This window comes from Aquarana catesbeiana, linkage group LG06 (genome assembly GCF_042186555.1).
Source record: "Aquarana catesbeiana isolate 2022-GZ linkage group LG06, ASM4218655v1, whole genome shotgun sequence".
NCBI classification, from domain to species: Eukaryota; Metazoa; Chordata; class Amphibia; order Anura; family Ranidae; genus Aquarana; species Aquarana catesbeiana.
The window spans coordinates 211,164,824-211,187,049 of record NC_133329.1 but is presented as its reverse complement, the minus strand read 5'-3'; the positions used below and the strand labels follow the sequence as shown (position 1 = coordinate 211,187,049).

Below are 22,226 nucleotides of genomic sequence, written 5' to 3'. Positions count from 1 at the left end.
TAACCCTATACATTGTGTCTCATTAAGATGCTTTTCTATTATTTAAAAAGGTATCCATATAGCGCCGTCAATTTACGCAGCGCTCCACACATACAGCGCACACTCACATCGGTCCCTACCCTCAAGGAGCCCACAATCCAAGGTCCCCAACTCACGTTCATATACTAGGGCCAATTTTTTATCTATTTTTGAACAGAAGCCAATTAACCTACCAGCATGTCTACTTAAATCCCAAAAGAGGGGAGGGACCTCTGCGTCCCATAATGTACTCCAAGAAAACGATTTTACAGGTACTCCATTATAAAAATCCTTTTTCTTTATCATACATCATGGGACACAGAGCCTAAGTAATAACTTAATGGGGCGTCCTATAGCAACGCTACTTGAGGGGAGGGGGAGACAACCCGGAGGGTACCCCCAGACCTGAGGACTTATACTGCTGCCTGCAGCACACTGCGTCTGAAGGAGATATCCTCATACCTCCTTACATCCACCTGATAAAATTATGTGAATGTATGTACTGAAGACCAAGTTGCGGCCTTGCAGATCTGAGCCATGGAGGCCTAGTGACGCACTGCCCAAGAAGCACTAACAGACCTGGTAGAGTGCGCCTTAACTTGAAAGGGGGAATCTTACTCCTTCAATCATAAGTTTGAATTATAACTTGCCAAATCCACTTAGAGACAGTGGATTTTAATGCCTGTCCTTTTAGGACCCTCTGGCAGAATAAGACATCAGTCTTTCGAATCTGAGCAGTTGCCATTAAACAGATTTTCACTGCTCTGACCACATCAAGACAATGTAGTGACTTTTCTTCCCTGGAACATGGTTTTGGAAAAAAATGGTGGCAGGGCAATATCTTGGTTCAGGTGAAAACCTGAAACCACTTTTGGTAAAAAGTCTGGACGAGGGCGTAACACCACTCTGTCCTCATGAATAATCAAGTATGGCTCTTTACAAGAAAGAGCAGCCAATCTCCTTGCTGAGGGTATAGCAACCAAGGACACCAGCTTTCTTGTCAGAAGAACTAAAGGAATACGCTGTATCGGTTCAAATGGCTGTTTTTGTAACACTGTCAATACTAAGTTTAAGTCCCAAGGGCTTAAAGGCGATTTAACTGGCGGATTAATCTGCATCACCCCTTGCACAAAAACCCTAGACTAATGAATGCGTAGCAAGCGGTCTTTGAAATAAGATTGATAAGGCTGAGACTTGGCCCTTAATAGTACTCAAGGCCAATTTCATCTCTACTCCTAATTGTAGAAAGGCAAGAGTTCTGCCTATGATATATCTCCGAGGGTGCCAACCCTTGGATTCACACCAGGAAACATAAGTCCTCCAGACTCTGTATATATAGTTCTGGAAGCTGGCTTCCTTGCATTAATCAAAGTAGAGATAACTGACCTGGAAAGCCCACATTTAAGAATGTGGATTTCAATAGCCAGGCTGCTAAATTTAGCGCTCGTAAAGAAAGATGGAATATCGGCCCCTGTGAGAGCAGGTCTGGCCTTAGTGAAAGGGACCATGGATCCTCCACTGCCATCTTTACGATTTCTGCATACCATGCCCTTCTGGGCCATGCTGGTGCTACCAGAATTATCGAATTCTTTCCAGCTTGCTTCTGCAAAGAAGTCGTGGTAGCAACTGAATAGGGAGGGAATGCATAGATCAGTTAGAACTGATCCCACGGGGTCACCAACGCTTCTGTTCTGCATGCAAGTGGATCCCTTGTCCTGGACACAAAGTTGACCAACTTCATGTTGAATCTGGACGCTAGAAGATCTACATCCGGAGTTCCCCATCCTTGGCAAATAGCCCAAAAAATGTTGGGGTGAAGAGACCATTCCCCTGGGAATAACTGCTGGAGACTTAAGAAGTCCGCCTATCAATTCTCTACTCCCGAAATGAAGATTGCTGATAGGCAGGGAACATTCTTTTCTGCCCAAGTTGGAATATGGTTCACCTCTCTCTGCGCTGAGAGACTCCTGGTGCCCCCTTGGTGATTGATATAGGCCACAGCTGTGGCATTTTGGGATTGGATCCTGACAGAACAATCCCTTAACCTGGAAGTCCAGGCCTTCAGAGCCAGACACACTGCCCGAATCTCTAGGATGTTGATGGGCAAGGCTCTTTGGGTTCTTGACCACTGTCCCTGGACAGTCATTTTCTCTAATACTGCATCTGTTACTACTTTCCAGATAATTGGTCTGAAGGATTTTCCCTTCAGCAGTTTCTGGGTTAGTAACCACCAACTGAGGCTTTGGGACACCCTTGGGGACAGCCGCATTGGCAAGTCCAAAGCTTGAATCGTTTTGTTCCAGGCAGACAGGATACTGTTTTGCAATAGTCTCGAATGGAACTGGGCATAGTGACTGCTTCGAACAAAGCCACCATCTTTTCCAACAACCTCATGCAAAGGCGAATTGAGGGATTTCCTTTCGACCTGGCCATTCAGACCAGCTCTCGTATGGAGTTGATTTTTGCTGGAGGCAAGACCTATTTCTGGGCCGTGTCTATGTTCAGAACCAAAAACCCAAGCTTTTTTAGCAGTTTTAAAGGAAGACTTCTCTAGGATGAGAATCCAACCCAAACTTCAGGTTAACTGGTTATAATGCGTACACTTTGCTCCAAGCGAGCCACTGACTAGTCTATTAGCAATAGATTGTCTAGGTAGGCCAAGACTGTTATGCCATGTGCCCTTAACCTGGCTAGACATGGGGCCAGCACTTTTGTGAACACCCGGGGTGCTGTAGCTAGCCCAAAGGGCAAGGCTACAAACTGAAAATGCTGCTGTTGTACTTCGTATCGCAGAAACCTTTGGTGAGAAGGAAATATAGGGAAATGCAGATATGCATCCTTGATGTTGGACGTCAGAAGTTCTCTTCCTTGTAGGATGGAAACCACTGACCTGATCGACTCCATGCGAAAGGAGCGGATCTTCAGGAACCGATTTGGATTTCTTAGATCCAGAATGGGTCTGACACCCCCATTTGGTTTTGGTACCGTAAAAAAGGTTTGAATAAAACCCCAAACCTTGCTCTTCTGAGGGGATCTGTATGATCACCCCCTGAGCCAGTAATCGGTCTAATGCTTGAAACCGATTGCTTTTTCCCTGGATCTTTGGGAACGTTTGATCTCAGAAAATGAGATGGTGAAAACTCCCGAAATTCTAGTTTGTATCCTAGAGACACAGTGGAAATGACCCATTTGTTCTGAATCTCCTTTTGCCAGACTTCTGAGTATTGCAGAAGACCAACCCCCCCCCTTTCACTCTGGCGAGGGGGGGCACCTCTTCATGAGGCTTTAGTATTCTGCTTTGCAGATTTCTGGCATCAGGTCTTCTTTTGAGCCTAGGCCTGACCCTGGGGTTTCCCTCTAGAGAGTCTGATGGCAGAAGCCATCGCCACTGCTTAGAGGTGGCTGCCCCTGGCACAGGAGCAAAAGTCAGTAAGTGAAGGACGTTTATACTTTCTTTTGACCGGCAAAAAGAGTACTCTCCCCACTAGAAATCGCTTAGATGTATTTATCCAAATCACTGCCAAATAGTCGCTCCCCATGAAAAGGGAAACTAGTCAGAAGCTTTTTGCAAGGTGCTTCGGCTAACCAATTTTTTAACCAAAGAGTTCTACGCATGTGTACTAGCACAAGGGCAAGGCAGGACACCTGGTGAATAGAGTCTTCCAAAGCGTCTATAGCAAAACATAATGCCTTTGGCAGTTCGGCCAACTCACAGGCATGTTGTGCAGGGACCTCAAGAGCCTCTTTGAACTGGTCCTTTAGGGACTGACAGACGCCTATTGCAGCGACTGCAGGCTTAGTAACGGCCCCTGCCAAGGATTTCAACAGGAATTCCAACTTTTAATCTGTTGGATCTTTAAGCATTTGTGCATTGTTTACTGGACAAGTTAAAACTTTTATTCATACTGGAAATCGCAGCGTCAACAGCTGGTACCTTCCATTTTTTGGTTTATTTCTAATCCATGGGATACAGATCTGAAAATCTGAGGGAAAAAAATGCTTATCCGGATGATCCCATTCAGCATAAGCTTTTCTAGTAATGCATGGACTGGAAATGCATGAAAAGGCTGTAAAGGCTTTAAAGAACCCAAGCAAGAAACCTGACTTTCAGCTGACTGTTAGGGGTAGCATGAAAGTGGAACGAACCATCTCTGTAAGAGTTTGTACCTCAGATTGCGAAGCTGAATCAACGGTTTCCTCTGCAGAGGAATAATCGGCTTGTTTTTCCTCATGATCTATAGTAAAAGACAGTGCTGCGCAACTCAAAAAAGACTAAAAGCAACCAGCAATAATTAAAAAAGTCCCAAATGGTGTGTGAGCAAACAAATCACTGCAGGGTGCGGTAACACACAGAAAGAATTTGACAGGTAAGATGTCCGTGATCCCTCCATCACATGTATGGATGGCCTCTCACCTCAACAATTCAACCTGAAACAGGTCACTAGGCAGTGTAAATAGAAGGTTCACAATATCCAAATGGCAACTCCAATGATGGTCATCACATCAACGATCAGTGTGGAATAGTACCATATATGAAAGAGAACACCGCGATCCAATGCTCTCTGTATAAAATGTATTATTGTAAAAAACAAAATGAGTATGCACTTACATGAATCAGCAATCAAAGCCGAGTGCTGGCATACGAGTGTGTGAATGCAATCATCGGGATGGCCGCGGGTGACGTAGTTCGCAACCCCTGACCCTCGTATGCCTTACGTCCGTGGGCAGGACAGGGTACGCATAGACGGGCCGCTCTGTTTACTATATGTCTATTGAAGGGATTGATTTGAATTTACCTTGAGTGCCTGCTAGCAGTTCATTTCATCTAGGTCCCTTTTTTCAGTTAGCGCTGAATATTTTTCTTGTAATTTCCTCATGATCGCCTGAGGGTAATACCTCATCCTGTCCTCTTGGTAAAGGGTTTGAGGTGGGGGAGGGGGATCTAGCACGCTTCCGATCCCCTTGGATGAATGATGCAATTAAAGCCGCTAATTTTCCTTCTAGGCCCTGCAGGGCAGAGGAAAATGCATCTTCAGTTATGTATACAGGGGCTGAAGTGTGAGAAGCAGTTGCACCACCAATTGGTTCCAATGACTCACCCTGGCTTGCCATGTCAGGTATCTCCAGAGAGGAAACAGTGGGGAGACATGACTGGAGCTCCCAGCGGCCTGGGGTGGAATTTTTGGTACCTTGGTGGTAGCTCTGGAAGTCATAGTGCTAAGCACAAAAAGCAGAGGCACTTTAAGAAAAATATACTACTTTCTGAGCAATAGATTAGCAAAACAATGCTACCATAAAGATCAGCATTTGGTGCTGAACAACAATTGTATTTTCTGTACTGGAAAGGCCTGTAGACATCCCTTACCATGCCCCAGGGCTGCTGTGTCCTTTAGTGTGTTAGAATTCCTCTCTTCAGTTGCTCTTAAGAGACCCTCTGATAATGAGTGTGTCTTTAAAACCTCAGGTGTGAGCCTGATCTGGCATCCTCAGCGTTTTCCGCAAGGACGCTACTTCCTGCACATGGCGCCGCCTGTTTCTAAGACCACGCCCCTCTCTAATACCCGCCCTCCTTCCAAGACAGACATTAGTCCGCGCGGAAGGGCGGCATTCCCGGTCTGCAAATGCAGACCCAATGAGAAGGAGGCTGCGAACGCCGTCTGGCACCTTGCCAGAGCGGCGAACGCACTGCCTATGTACAAGGACTGGGGCGCAACAATCCCCTCTATGGACAGTGTTTAAAGGCAAGTTTGAAAATATAAATGTAATATATGTGAAACCGCCAATGCACCTCTCCAGGAGGGGGGGGGGTTTATCAGCAGTAGCATTTGGCCCCTTAATCTGCAAGATAATGTAATAACTTGTCTTGAAGGGCCGTCTATACATGAAAAATATGCCATTATAAACTGCTGCTGTAACTCCACTTAGTTCACCCAGAAGAGGAAACGCCATCTGTTCAATTAAGAACCCCCTTTGGCTGCTGGGACCACACACACTGTTATAGCCTGGACACAGAGCTGCAGAGACGCAACGTACCAAGGTATGTGTAATTTACTCCCTCTAGTGGAGATTTTAAGCTATACAATGTTTATCATATGGAAGAAAAAGGCATAGATGGACCTTTTACAGTTCCAAGGCTTCTTCCCTTACCTTATGCTCACTGCAGGATACTGCTGTAACAGACAGATCCAAACTTCACCCATCACAGCGGGTTGCGTTAGTAAACCTTCAAAGACCGAGTCCCTATAATAGGGGTTCCACTCCTTTGGACCTGTATAGCACCCCTCAGGAGCAACTATAGGTAATGTAGCAAGACCAAAAAGAGTCCTGGTTCCTGGGGTCCAACCCTCAAAGAGAGGCGTTACAGGCAAAACCTCATTCTTCTATGCAAGGCCCGGGTACCATCCTTTGGCCTCAGTGGCTTGGATGGACCCGGTTATGGAGGTTACTTAAAGCGGGGTTCCACCCAAATTTTGAACAATATCTGTATGTATTCTCTTCCTTGCCTAGATGCTGACATGCCGTTTAAAAAAATTTAAATCGCCGTAATTACCTTTTATTTTTCTATTCTTCTTTGCACTTCCTGGTTCTCCTCCCATGGGAGTAGGCGTGTTTCTAGCCTCTCCCAGACTCCTGGGAGCTAGTCTCAGGCTTCCCAGGATGCCACTGAGCATGTGCGGGAACGAATGGTGAATGCTGGGAGCACAGCATTCACCACATCCAGGAAATAAATGCTTGTGGGCTTCCAATACCCACAATGAAAATGGAAACCGCCTGCAGTGAATAATATAAGTTATTCTTTCCGACGAAATCTGACACAGGCGGACATATTACACACAATATGCGAGTATGTAATGCTGAGAAGAAAAGTTTGTGAATGAACAAAAAACGATAGATAGGTGGACCCCCGCTTTAAATTCAGCATGGATCCCTCCTAGAGTTCCTCAGAGCACATCTTCACTCGTGACCAACACCTTAGACACTGGCAAAAAAAACTGAGTTACTCCTGGGAGGAGGGGTTATATAGGGGAGTGAACTTCCTGTATTGGGTATACCAGTGTCCATCACCTGAAGGTGACCCATAACCCATTAAGTTATTACTTAGGCTCTATGTCCCATGATATACGATAAATATATATATTACTTTGAACCCCAAACATTATATTTTTTTATATGTCAACGTTTTTATTGAAGAAAAAGTCTGGTATGAACAGACGCATTAATGTAACAAATTAAATTCTCCGGTTGTCAGCATAGCAATACAAAGGCATAAGAGGTATGATTGGAACAGGCATCTGTCAACACATCAGAAAGCAAAAGGCATAGCATAAATCCAAGTACTAATGGGTCTGAACAGGTACTTCCCAACTATAATCAGGGGTGCCACCACCATGTATGGTGCATAATGAAAAGCCAGGGTAGGGTCATGATATAGAGAAGAGAGAAGAGGGGAGGGGGAGGTGATGGCTGGGAAGTCATGGAGAAATCTTGGCAGCGATGCCTGAGGTTACCCCAGGGCTCACTACTGAGTAAGGTTCCATAAGCTATTAACTGAATCATATATGTAAATACCAGCAAAGGGCAGAAGTAAAAGGAAGAGGAAGGAGAGAGAGAGGAGGAGGAGGAGGAAAAAAAAAAAAAAAGGAAGAAGAGGGGAGGAGAGGGTCAACCCGGAGTCCCCCCGTAATTGAGATGTAGCCAATCCAAGCTTCCCATATCTTGTCAAATTTTTTGAAGTTATTGCAAAGTATATGAGTGAGCTTATCATTGATTTAATTGAGCTTATTTTTAACATGATCAAGAGGAATTACCGACTGTTTGTGGAAAAGAGTGGTTTCTGGAGATCTACGAATGTTTACCCCCGTTACCGAGTTTATTAAATTGAATGTCCAGAACCTAGTTACAAGGGGGCACCGCCACCAAATATGGTGCATTGTTCCTAACTGGTCGGCGGTAGGAGAGGGCCCGCCCCCCTCTCGTCGCTCACTGAAGCCGTCGGTAGGGGCGGAGGCGATCGGGTCCTCTTCCTAGCTGGGTATGGATACGAGTGAGGGCAAGATGGCCCTCACCCGTCTCTGTACCACAGCAGGGCGGAAGTGACGTCAAAACGTCACTTCCGCCCATACCTCTTAAAAAGAGACTTTGTAATTTTTTCAAATTTAGTAATTTTTTTTATTGCATTTAAGTCCAAATATGAGATCTGAGATCTTTTTGACCCCAGATCTCATATTTAAGAGGACCTGTCATGTTTTTTTCTATTACAAGGGATGTTTATATTCCTTGTAATAGGAATAAAAGTGACTTTAAGTTTTAAAATCAATAAAGTAAAATAAAGGAAATTTTTTTTTTTTTTTTTTTTAAAGCACCCAGTCCCCACGAGCTCACGCAGAAGCGAACGCATACGTGAGCAGCGCCCGCATATGAAAACGGTGACCACTGGTGACAGGGGGTGAAGGGGGTTAACAAGGGGGCAATCAGTGGGTTAAAACCTTTATTAGGTAATATATGGGGGTTAGCAGAAGAAATACAATTAGGAAGCTCCTAGAGGTAATATCCGGAGCCGCAATATATATGAATCCCAGCACAAGAAAATACCAAAACAATAAATACAAATAGTGCATTAAAACATAATGGAAAATGAAAAAAAAAGTGAAAAGACGTAGAAGACGTCACGTATGACGAAACATGTAGGGCGTGGCCTCGCAGTGCTTGCCATCACGTGTTCTTTATTCTTTGATTGCACGGGCGTTTAGCCTTTGTTTTTATGCCGGCTTTTTAAACGTTTTTCATATTGGAACCTTTTTGTACATTTACCTGTGGTTTATTTTAACCAATAAATCCCTAATATTACTACACCATTGGAGTCGTTTTCCCCTTCTTTTCTTAAATATGGATCCTCCCAATCCTGAGTCTCCCTCCTGATGCTGGAACATTTGGATCAACTTTGAGTCGGTGGTGCACACTGACAGGACCCGGACATCAACATTCCATCTGTCCCTGCAGAGGGCTATATCTGCAAGCGCATATGACCTTGCCATAGAGGTCCAACGAATGGGGTAAGGGTACATCCATTACTCCTCTTCTGCAATCAATGGGTGTTTGGAAGCGTTTTTCACATCTTATCACTTTTCTGGTTTTTGATGTGACACACCAAACGAACGTTTTCTTTCTTTCTTTTTTCTTTTTCACTTTTTTTGATCTAAGCCTGTTCATGGACTGAATATAGGTGTCTTTTAGATGATTGAGTGTTATATCTTATTATTCACTTTTTTCTGATATATATATATATATTTTTTCACATTTTTTCATTTTCCATTATGTTTTAATGCACTATTTGTATTTATTGTTTTGGTATTTTCTTGTGCTGGGATTCATATATATTGCGGCTCCGGATATTACCTCTAGGAGCTTCCTAATTGTATTTCTTCTGCTAGCGCACAAATTTTAATTTATATGCTTTGGTACTCTGTGGATATTTGGAGTTTTTTTGTTGCAGCTGCATTTTTGTGAATTTAAGTAATCTTTGACTCACTGTGTTTTGCTCATTAGCGCAAGTTTTTTCCACCATTCCTTAATATATGGGGGTACCTGACGCTAGAAAAACCTGAAACTAATCAACTGGCTAACTAGCATCACCCGTGACAAATACGGCGATCAGAAAAAAAAATAGGTTAGTGACACTGGCCACAGGTTGTGAAATGGTTAACTGGGGGGTGATCAAGGGGCTCAACCTTTATTAGGGGGATTTAGGGGGTACCCTAGACCTAACGGAGCCTACTAACTGCCTTAACACTTATTTCAGTTACAAAATGACACCAATGCAGTGATCAGTGAAAAATCTGAAAACTGCAATTGGTGACACAGTGACAGGGAGTGAAGGGGTTAACTGGAGGGGCAATAGAGGGTGGCAAGTGTACCCGTGTGTACTGGTGTTAGTGTAGTGTTGTGCAACTCACTGTTAGACGTCTTCTCTCACTGGAATCAAAAAGACTCCACGAGGAGAGATGACAATACTTCCTCCTGTCTGTGTTTACACTTACAGACAGGGGAAGGATCCCATTCGTTAGGACCGATCAGTAGGTGCATTACAGAAAACATTGAACTGTCCTGGCATTTTATGAAGATTTAGAAGCTTATGTCACACATCACCCACGCTAGCCACTTGAAGACAAAGCTCTGACACTTTGTTTACATGAAAACTTTTGTTTTGCACGAAAATTACTTTGAACCCCCAAACATTATATATATTTTTTTTTTTTAAAGCAAAGGCCTACAGATTAAAATGATGGGCGTTGCAATTTTTTTTTCCACACAGTATTTGCGCAGCGATTTTACAAATGCAAATTTTTTGGGAAAAACAAACTTTTTTAATTTTAATGCACTATAATACACTATATTGCCCAAATGTTTGAGGAAATAAAAAAAGATTATGCCAAGTACATGGATACCAAACACGACATGCTTTAAAATTGCGCACAAACGTGCAGCGGCGACCAACTACATACATTCCTTGTAATAGGAATACGTTTCTTTTAAAAAAAATTATTATAAGTTTTATTAAAAGACAAAAAAAAAAAAAAAATTGTGCCCGGCGCTCAAATCACACATGAGGTATCACCACGTGCGTTACAGCGAGAGCAACAATTCTACCTATAGACCTCTAATTCTAAACTGGTACCTGGAGATTTTTTTTTTTTAAGTGCCAAAGTTTGGTGCCATTCCACAAGTGTTCGCATCTTGTGACATGTTAGGTATCCATTTACTTGGCTTAACATCTTTCACATTATACAAAAAAGTTGGGCTATTGTTATGGTTTTGTTTATTTAATTCATGAACCCCCCCCCCAAAATAAAAAAAAAGTGTTTGAAAAAATGTTTTGCAGATACCGTGTGACACAAAAAGTTACAACCGCCATTTTATTCCCTAGGAGATATAGAGAAATATAGAGAGAGATATAGAGAGAGATATAGAGAGAGATAGAGAGAGATATAGGTATATAAATGTTTGGGGTTCTGAGTAATTTTCTAGTAAAAAATGATTTCTACATGTAGAAGAGGAGTGCCAGAATAGGCCCGGTACGGAATTGGTTAAACAGGTGTGTGCAGGACATCAATAAGAATCTATATAGAATCTTTAACTCCTACCTGCTCACAGCCCTTTAAGAGGTTCTACATTCCAGGAAAGAATGCAGTGGGAGCTTCCAGTACCCTCCATATAAGCTCAGGGAGCAAGCTCTCAGCACAGTAATGTGTTTACATAGGGCCACATAACTGCAGACTCTGTTTAAACCCACCCGCTAAGAGGCCACAGATATACGTACGGCTAGTAGGAAGTGTTGTAAGGCATAGTTCTCCTTTACAAAAAACTGCCTATGCAGGGAGGGATGACTGTAGATGAAAAAAAAAAAAAAAACAGTGCAGCTTTGACCAAAGTTGAAAAAAAAGAGAAAAAGAAGATGTTGTATGTGGAGGGGGTTTTGAATCAGAAAGTTCACTCCTGTGAGCAGTAAGAGGTAGGAATCTTAGAAATATCCTGGCCACAATGCAGGATGGGATGATGCAATCTCTGGGAGGATATTTTAGTCATGTTTCAGGAGGTACATACAGTATCTCACAAAATTGAGTACACCTCACATTTTTGTAAATATTTTATTATATCTTTTTATGTGACAACACTGAAGAAATGACACTGTGCTACAATGTAAAGTAGTGAGTGTACAGCTCGTATAACAGTGTAAATTTGCTGTCCCTTCAAAATAACAGCCATTAAATGTCTAAACCACTGGCAACAAAAGTGAGTACACCCCTAAGTGAAAATGTCCAAATTGGGCCCAAAGTGTCAATATTTTGAGTGGCCACCATTATTTTCCAGCACTGCCTTAACCCTCTTGGGCATGGAGTTTGATGTAGTGTGCGGCATATGGTCTGAGCACTGACAGGCTGACTCTCACGCCATTCAACCTCTACAGCAATGCTGGCAGCACTCATACATCTATTTCCCAAAAGACAACCTTTGGATATGATGCTGAGCATGTGCACTCAACTTCTTTGGTTGACCATGGTGAGGCCTGTTCTGAGTGGAACCTGTCCTGTTAGACCGCTGTATGGTCTTGGACACGGTGTTGCAGCTCAGTTTCATGGTAATCTTCTTATAGCCTAGACCATCTTTATGTAGAGCCACAATTCTTTTTTTCAGATCCTCAGAGAGTTCTTTGCCACAAGATGCCATGTGTAACTTCCAGTGACCAGTAAGAGTGGGAGAGCGATAAACACCAAATTTAACACACCTGCTCCCAATTCACACCTGAGACCTTGTAACACTAACAAGTCACATGGCATCAGGGAGGGAAAAGACTAATTGGTCCCAATTTGGACATTTTCACTTAGGGGTGTACTCACTTTTGTTACCAGCGGTTTAGACATTAAATGGCTGTGTGTTATTTTGAGGGGACAGCAAATTTACACTGTTATACAAGCTGTACACTCACTACTTTACATTGAAGCAAAGTATAATTTCTCCAGTGTTCACATGGAAAGATATAATAAAATATTTACACAAATGTGTGGGGTGTACTCACTTGTGAGATACTGTAAATGGCCTATACCTACTGAAAAGAACATTATTAAATTTTGGCCAAAGCTGCACAGTTCTTATCTACGGTCGTCCCTTGCCAGTGTAGGCAGTTTTATAGTAAAGGTGAACTATGCCTTTAAAATACAGTATATTACCACTATTGCAGCCAAATTTAGATAACACCTACTTTATGACTCATAAAAATTCTCATTCACATAGCATAACCCAACTCCAGAACTGACAAATCATATCTGTTTAGAGAGTGGAGCCGAGGTGCTTAGTTTACCATGATTAAGCCTGTCTGTACTGTGCTGACCCCTATGGCAGTATTAAACTAGATCTAAACACTGACCTAACAAAGGATTAAACATTCAGAACCTGAGCTTCTTTACTGTATGTTAATGAGGGGAAAGTTAGTGTTTTGATCAGATAACTGATCTGGTTATGGATGGGAAATGAATGACACTTTGGTAGAGTCAAGGGGGAGTCCTTAAACTTTTCATCAACAGGACAACATGCTGAGGGTAAGCCCCTAAAGTAGGTCTTATATTGAGAAAGCCTGTAGCCAGGCAGATCAAAGCCTTTTAATTTTGTATTACATACTAAAATAAGCGGTACTTCTTCATTTACAAATTGTGAGGGTACACTTTTTTTTTTTAATTCAAATACTGCGCTATGAAGGTTGCATCTTTGTTTTATTATTTTGTCATACTGTCTTTTGCCGAGAGGAGCGGTGGCTACTCCTATTTCCTGGGTGCCAGATCCATACACCTATCTTGTTTGACCACTCATTTAAAGGGGGTCAATTATCTCTAATAAGGTGCCTCACACTAGACAACTGATAGTTCTGAGAATTTGACACTCGCAGTGCAAAGATCCAAGTAATAACAGATAAAACAAAGTATTGTCAATTGCTTACTTTTTAATCACATAAATTTCAAAGTGTATGGTGTGTGCCATTGTTCACAATTTAAGCAATATTTTCAATATTTGTGAATTTTTTGCACTTGGTTTCGTTAGCCTTTTTGTTTCTAGATGTGTTTGTAAAATAACACTGATTACTAAGTGACTAGCACAACACTGATGGTTTAAGAATTTTAGGTAATTCTGCTGCTAGGCATAGGCTAGAGGCATGATAAGCTGAGCATATACAAGAGGGTAATACATGACACTGAAAAAATGTGCTAGGCCTTATGGTTCACGATGCCCGTTGCTCTATACAAGTCAGCAACTTTGAAGTAAAAAGAGCCCAAGATCATCATGCTTTCTCTACCATTTTTGACAGTTGGTATCACATACAGAAGAACCATCCCTTTGCTTACTCCACAGAATACATAAACCTTGCATGGTTAATTCAAAGATAAAACAAAAAAATTGTATTTATTCCAGTGTTCAGTTGTCTACTGGTTATGGTTCCAGGCCCAGGCAAGCCTCTCTCTTATGTTGCCATTTTATCAATGGCTTTGCTACTGCCACTTGACCTGTCAAAACCTGCAGATTGAAGTCTTCTCATCACAACAAGAGACTTGCTGATGTAGACAGTTAAGCTATCCTATGTCTTCACACACAAGCTTGGGGACTCTCAAATTTGTCTTCCGATTCTGGTGTGGCTTTGAATCTGCCAGACCTGTTGATGTTAGTTTCCTCAATTTTCCAAGTCCCTTTTCATGGTGTAGGAAATTGTACTCCCAGACATATCCGCTCTTTACAATTATGGTAAAGAAAAGATCCACATTTTTTTTTTTTTTTTTTTATCCTTAAAACACCTCTACATTTTTGGTAACAAACTTTTAAAAACTCTCGGGTAATTCAATAGATATGAACAGCCTCAACAGTCACTAAAAGGTAAAACCTTTTTTTTTTATTTTGGATTAAAGGAGGGTTATAACCCAACGTTTTTTGCCATCTGTGTACCATTGGCAAGATTTACCTTCACTTCCTGTCCTTTTATCCAAGGCATGAAGTGAGAGGACATACCTCTAAAAGTGAGGAAATCGCAGGGTGTCACCAGAACTAGTGTCCCCATTGGAAGATTTTCCTGTATTTTTGTTGATACGAATACAATGGGGACATAGACAAAAATAAAAACCCTTTCCCTTTCCACTCCATCCAAAATCAAAGAAAAAAAAAAAACCCAACAAAAACACATACACTCTATATATTTTTTTTCCTTTTTTTAAAAGGGAGCTGGATTTAAAAACTTAAGAGCCACAGAGCACATATTTTGCACTACTTTTACATATGTTTGAAGAAATTATATGAAAAAAAAAAAAATTAATATGCTTACACTCCACGCCATGAAATTGGAAAAGCCCCAGTCATTTTCCTTATGAAAGAACAAGTGACTAATGCGTCTGCTAAAAGACTTTTCATCATCCTTGTAATTGATTATCTTTAGCACTGCCTGGGCATGACAAGACCATGACCTGCAAAATTGGATACAAGACATATAAATTAAAACAAATGGGAATAAAACAGATTTAAGCACATTGAACTGCCCCAATCATTTTAGATAATCAAACAATGCAGACTTTATACACCACTGAAAATCCCACACAACTAAAGCACCAGTTGTATGCACTGTAACAAAAAAAAAAAAAAAACACACCACACAAAGTCAGATTCAAACCATGTATGGCCAAGCTAAATGTACCAAAGTTGAGCGATCAATTTGGGTACAACCAGCCTGCCTAATTTTACATGCGATTACTACAATAATCGCCGTGTTCTCCTGGCAGGAATGGCTTCCCCTACCGGAAGAACACAATGGCTCCACGGGAGGGATTCCCTCTCAATATTATCTGTGCTGATGGGGGAATCCAGCCGTGGTTGCAGGAAAGAAATTGGCTCTGTCTATTGCTGGTCTAAGTCACAAACCATCTCCTCAGATACATGTCTATTAGCATCTATCCTTAAAATGTTTCATGAGCAGAGGTATTTTTTTGCCTTGACGCTTAGATACCCAGACCAAGTGCAACTGCTTTAGTATGCTACATACATAAGTTTGAGAATGAGGACTTTTTCCAGGTTAAAAAAAAAAAAAAGAAAGGTTATCTTTTTTCACATGCTGTTATTGCTTCAAACGTTAAACCTGGTACACCACTAGTTTTTTTTTTTCTTCAATCAAGTGGGCTGAACGAAAGGAAAAAAAAAAAGCCACTGTACTCCTCTGAGCCATTGTGTCCTGACAGAGGGATGGCTCTGTTCGGATGCCGATCAGGAGACCTTTTTCAGTCATTCCCCGTCGAACCAGCTGCTGGACACACGGGTCGAATGCCACCCGATATGCAGCCCATGTGTACAGTGCCATGAAAAAGCATTCATACTGCTTGAAATTTTGGCACATTGCCATGTTAAAATAAAATACATTTATGTTTTTGGTTGTATGTAATAGACCAACACAAAGTGGCACATAAATTGTTAAATGGAAGGAAAAATGATAAATGGTTTTTAACATTTTTTTACAAATAAAAAGATATGAAACGTATGGAATGCATTTGTATTCAGCCTCCCTAAGTCAATACTTTGTAGAACCACCTTTCGCTGCAATTACAGCTGCATGTCTTTTTGAGGATGTCTCTATCGGCTTTGCACATCTAGGAGAGTGAAATTTCTGCCCATTCTTTACAAAATACCTTAAGCTCTGTCAGATTGGATGGCGAGCGCCTGAACAGCGAATTTTCAAGTCTTGCCAGAGATTCTCAATTGGTATTAGGTCTGGGCTTTAACTGGGTCATTCAAACACATGAATATGCTTTGATTCAAACCATTCCATTGTAGCTCTGGCTGTATTTTTAGGGTCGTTGTCCTGCTGGAAGGTGAACCTCCGCCCCAGTCTCAAGTCTTTTGCAGACTAACAGGTTTTCTTCTAAGATTGCCCTGTATTTGGCTCCATCTTCCCATCAATTCTGACCAGCTATCCTGTCCCTGCTGAAGAAAAGCATCCTCAAAACATGATGCTGCCACCACCATGTTACACAGTGGGGTTGGAGTGTTCAGGGTGATGAGCAGCGTTAGTGCTTTTAGGCCAAAAATGTTAAATTTTGGTCTCATCTGACCAGAGCACCTTCCTTCACATGTTTGCTTTGTCCCCCACATGGCTTTTTGCAAACTGCAAACGGGACTTCTTATGGCTTTCTTCTTGCCACTCTTCCATAAAAGGCCAGATTTGTGGAGTGCACGACTAAGTCGTCAGTGGACAGATTCTCCCACCTGAGCTGTGGATCTCTGCGGCTCCTCCAGAGTTACCATGAGCCTGCTGGCTGCTTCTCTGATTAATGCTCTCCTTACCCGGCCTGTCATTTTAAGTGAACAGCCATGTCTTGGTAGGTTTACAGTTGTGCCATACTCTTTCCATTTTAGGATGATGGATTGAACAGTGCTCTGTGAGATGTTCAAAGCTTGGAATATTTTTTTTATAACCTAAACCTGCTTTAAACTTCTTCACAACTTTATCCCTGACCTGTCTGGTGTGTTCCTTGGTCTTCATGATGCAGTTTGTTCACCAAGGTTCTCTAAGGCCCCTTTCACACTGGGGCGGTTTGCAGGCACTATTGCGCTAAAAATAGCGCCTGCAAACCAACCTAAAACTGCCGCTATTGTTTCTCCAGTGTGCGCTGGCAGGAGAGAGAAAAAAAAAACTCCTACAAATAGCATCTTTGGAGCGGTGAATTCACCGCTCTTGCCCATTGAAATCAATGGGGCAGCGCGGCTATACCGCCACTGTAGCGGTGCTATGCGAGCAGTTTTAACCCTTTTTCGGCCGCCAGCGGGGGTTAAAACCGCACCGCTAGTGGCCAAATACCACCGCTAAAACAACAGTAAAGTGGCGCTAAAAATAGCGCCGTTTTACCGCCGCCGCCCCCACCGCCCCAGTGTGAAAGGGGCCTAACAAACCTCTGAGAGCTTCACAGAACACCTGTATTTATATGGAGATTAAATTACACACAGGTAGACTATTTACTAATTAGGTGACTTCTGAAGGCAATTGGTTCCACTAGATTTTAGTTAGGGGTATCAGAGTAAAGGGGCTGAATACAAATGCATGCCACACCATTTATTTTACTGTGATGCAAGAAGCAGGTGCTGTAATTTCAGGGAAGGGGTTTTTATTTATGGGGGAGTAAGGGAGAATGAGGGTAGTGGATGACTGCGGGGGGAGGGGGAGATGGGAAGTGTAGGGGGAGGGGGGGGCTGTGACTACAATATGAAAGAGAGCTATAATGCAATGAGGAACTAAGGACATCGTGGGACCGCTGTAGGGGGGGTAATTTGTGATGTAAAAAGGGGACTGTGAAGACCGGTGTAAACAGGGGACCGATGTAAAAACATACTATGATGTGAAGGTAGGCTGCAGACACCGACATACAAAAGGAAACTGTGGTAAAGGAGGGCTGTGATGTATGATAGCACAGAAATGAAATTCAGACCTCAGCCGGAAGAAAAATTTACTGACTGGACTATTGTAAATTTTAAATTTAAGGCTGCTGGTATATAAACTATGGCGTCTTGTTCCCTGAAGGAATTCTACTTCTCTACTTTTAGACCCCTTCCACACTGGAGTGTTTTTCCAGGCGCCTTTGAGCTAAAAATAGCACCTGTAAAGGGCCTGAAAAACGCCTCCCCTGCAGCACCAGTGTGAGAGCTGGAGTGCTTTTACACTGGGGTGGTGTGCTTGCAGGACGTTACAAAAATATGTATATGTAAATGTGTATACACTGCTCCTCCACCACCCCTGCCCATTGAAATGAATGGACACTGCTGCCGAAGTGCCTGCAAAGCGCTTCGACAGCGACGATTTTCGGGCGATTTTAACCCTTTCCTCGGCCGCTAGCAGTGGTTAAAAGTGCTCCGCTATCGGCCGAAAAACGCCACTGTAACAGCAGTAAAGCTCCACTAAAACTAGCAGTGCTTTACCACTAACTCGATCCTACCCCCCGCAATGTGAAAGGGGTCTAAATCAGAAGAGCTAACTAACTGAACTCAACTGCTGAAGAGGGGTCAAAGGTCACCAGAAGTCTGACAGTTGCTGGACGTGAACTGTCTAAAATCAGAGGGGGGGTTTATCAAAACTGGGAGCAGAAGGAATCTGGAGCAATAGTACAAGCAAACCAAATCGGCTCATATCTTCACCTTATTTGAAAATGAAAGACAGAAGGCGATTGGTTGCCATGCATAACCACTACAGATTCTGGCTGCTCCAGTTTTGATGCATTCCCTGTGTAGAAGTATGGTCCCGCAGCTAATTGACAGTAGGGCTGAAACTACTAATCGATTAAATCGGTGCTTTTTTGGTTCAATATACTTCAATGGAGAAGCTGCAGAAAAGCATGTAATGTGTTTTTGCAGCAATTTGTGTTTTTTAAAGCGGGGTTCCACCTAAATTTTGAACATTATCTCTATGCATTCTCTTCCTTGCCTAGATGCTGACATGCTGTGTAAAAAAATTTAAATTGCCGTAATTACCTTTTTTTTCTAATCTTCTTAGCACTTCCTGGTTTTCCTCCCATAGGAGTAGGTGTGTTTCTAGCCTCTCCCAGACCTCCCACAGTCCCCTGGGAGCTAGTCTCAGGCTTCCCAGCATGCATTGTGCAACAGCGTCATCACAACATCTCGGTGAATGCTGGGAGCACAGCATTCACTGCATCCAGGAAATACATGCTTGTGGGCTTCAAATGCCCACAATGAAGATGGAAACCGCCTTTAGTGAATTTTATAAGTTATTCTTTACAACGAAATCGGACACAGGCGGACTTATTACACAGAACATGCGAGTAGATAATCATGAGAAGAAAAGTTTGTGAATGAACGCCAAAAAAAAAAAAAAACACAATAGATAGGTGGACCCCCGCTTTAACCACCTCAATACAGGGCACTTACACCCCCTTCCTGCCCAAGCCATTTTTCAGTTTTCAGCGCTGTCGCACTTTGAATGACAATTGCGCGGTCATGTTACACTGCACCCTAATTAAATTTTTATCATTTTTTCCCCACAAATAGAGCTTTCTTTTGGTGGTATTTGATCACCTCTGCGGTTTTTATTTATTGCGCTATAAACAAAAGAAGAGGGACAATTTTGAAAAAAACACAATATTTTTTACTTTTTGCTATAATAAATATCCAATTTTTTTTTTAACAAATTTTTTCCTCAGTTTAGGCCGATATGTATTCTTCTACATATTTTTGGTAAAAAAAAAATTGCGATAAGCGTATATTGATTGGTTTGCGCAAAAGTTATAGCGTCTACAAAATAGGGGATAGATTTATAGCATTTTTATTTATTTATTTTTTTACTAGTAATGGCGGCGATCTGCAATTTTTATTGTGACTGCGATATTGCGGCGGACACATCGGACACTTTTGACACATTTTTGGGACCATTCACATTTATACAGCGATCAATGCTATAAAATTGCATTGATTACTGTGTAAATGTGACTGGCAGGGAAGGGGTTAACACTAGGGGGCGCTCGAGGGGTTAATGTATGACCTAAGGAGGTGATTCTAACTGTGGGGGGGAGGGGACTGACTGGGGGAGGTGACCGATCGGTGTCCCTATGTACAAGGGACACGCCATCGGTCTCCTCTCCGACAGGACGTGGATCTGTGTTTACATGCACAGATCCACGCTCCTGCTCTGTTACCCGGCAATCGCGAGCCGCCGGGCACGCGCACCGGGTCCTGAGCGACGCAGCGGGCACGCACGCGCGTGCGCGCCCCCTAGTGGCTCGGGAGGGCGAGGACGTCATATGACGTCCTCCCAGAACAACAGAAGCCTCGTCCCGCCGTCATATGATGGTGGGCGGTGGCTTAGTGGTTAATCTACCCAACAAAAATGTTGCCAAAAAAAAAAAATACAAAAAACGCAGCAAAATCAGGTGGGCAAAAAACAAAATGCACAGCAAAAAGCACTGCAAAAACAGATGAAAAGCCAACTGCATAGGTGTGTACCGAGCCTTATGCAGGCCACACGGATCAATTTTCAGACGAAGAATGTGGTTTGAAATTTTCACTTATTTTTAACATTGTTTTTAAAAAGAAAGTAATTTCTGAACAAAAACCACATGCACTGCAGAATTCCGGGATGTACTAAACTGCATATTGGGATGATTGGATTATTGGCTGCCATACTGAGAACTCTCACTAGAGGTCAGTGTACTATATACACATATATATGGTAATGACTAATGTTGTTTCTCAAAATATGTTATTCTTTCCTGCAGTGCTTGATAAAATGTTGCAAGAAGCTGTTGCTAATGTTTAACTCTTCACTTGCTGATATATATGCAGCTGTACAACAGGATACAGAAGTAATGTAAAAATTACATTTGACCTGTTTTTGATGGGAATATGGGTAGAATTATTATTTCTCATGGGGATTATTGGAGGAATATCATGTTAACACCCGACAGTGAACATATTTAACCCATTAATAATAATAAGCATATACTTTTTCTACATGGGGATTATGAGTGGAATATTGTAGTTAGACATACATAGGAATATATTAAACCTATTTCTGATATATGTATATAATTATTTTTCTACATGGGGCTAATGGGTGGAATATGGTTTATAAATATACATAGCAACATATTAAACACATTTCTGATATGAAAATTCATATAAATTATTTTTCTACATGGGGATTATGGGTGGAATATTGTTTATAAATATACATAGCAACATATCTAGCCCATTTCTGATGAGAATATGCATATAATTTTTCTACATGGGGATTATGGGTGGAATATTGTTTATAAATATACATAGCAACATATAAAACCTATTTCTGACTGATTCATTTTTATGAAGGTGAACCGATCAACCGAGTCTGGACAGGCGCACTCTGATCGGTTACAAAGCTTCCAGCAGCACTGAATGGGTGTTCAGATAGAACGCTGGATGCAGGACAGGCCAGTAGCTCAATTGCATACTGTGCAAGCTCTGGCCAGTGATCCATCCTCAAGACCCAGTAACCCAGTGGATTTTCGGTTGGAAAGGTCTCCAAGTCTGATATTGCCCAAGGTATTCCTGCACCATGTAAATTAGACGCTGGCGATGGTTGCTGGAACCAATCAGACCTTGGGGCTGCAGATTAAAAAATTGTCTGAACGCATCGGTCAGATGGCCACCTTCTCCACCGCTCCTTCTGTGACTGACTGAAGCCTCAGCAACACGTTGTCCAGGAGGACCAGGAAATTGTAGCCTCCCAGGCTCTGGAAACACATTGCTGCAAGGCCTCCCGAAGATGTTTCATCCTCTGCGAAGGCTGTTTAAGTGTATAAGCTGTATAACCTTACCCTTTTAACGTGGATCAAGAAGGGTTGCCAGCCAGTACTGCTCCCTCTCCTTGATACCACGAATACGAGGGTCCTTTTGCAGGCTTTGTAAGATCAGGGAGGCCATGCAGCGTAGGTATGCTGAGGCATTCGGTCCGGAGTCCTCTGGGTCACTAAGGACGACATGATCTGCAGCCACCTCCTCCAAGCCACCTACAAGTCCATGGGTTTCTGGGGACTGAAAGCGATCCCTTGAAGACTGCTGCTGATGCTGAGTGCCAGGCTCTACCTCCATGCTGACACAATCCTCCTCTTCCTGTGTCATATTCAGGCCTGCAGGAATAATGTCTGGATAAA

General features: G+C 42.4%; 1 protein-coding gene across 3 annotated transcripts in view; it reads right to left on the bottom strand.

Moving 5' to 3' along the window:
• USP7 (ubiquitin specific peptidase 7) overlaps window positions 1-22,226 on the bottom strand; it is a 636,127-nt gene that overhangs the window by 536,374 nt on the left and 77,527 nt on the right. For all 3 annotated transcript variants that reach the window (XM_073632969.1, XM_073632970.1, XM_073632971.1), the window contains one exon: window positions 14,876-15,014. In XM_073632969.1, the coding sequence (XP_073489070.1) occupies window positions 14,876-15,014 (139 nt within the window). The remainder of the gene's footprint in view (window positions 1-14,875; window positions 15,015-22,226) is intronic.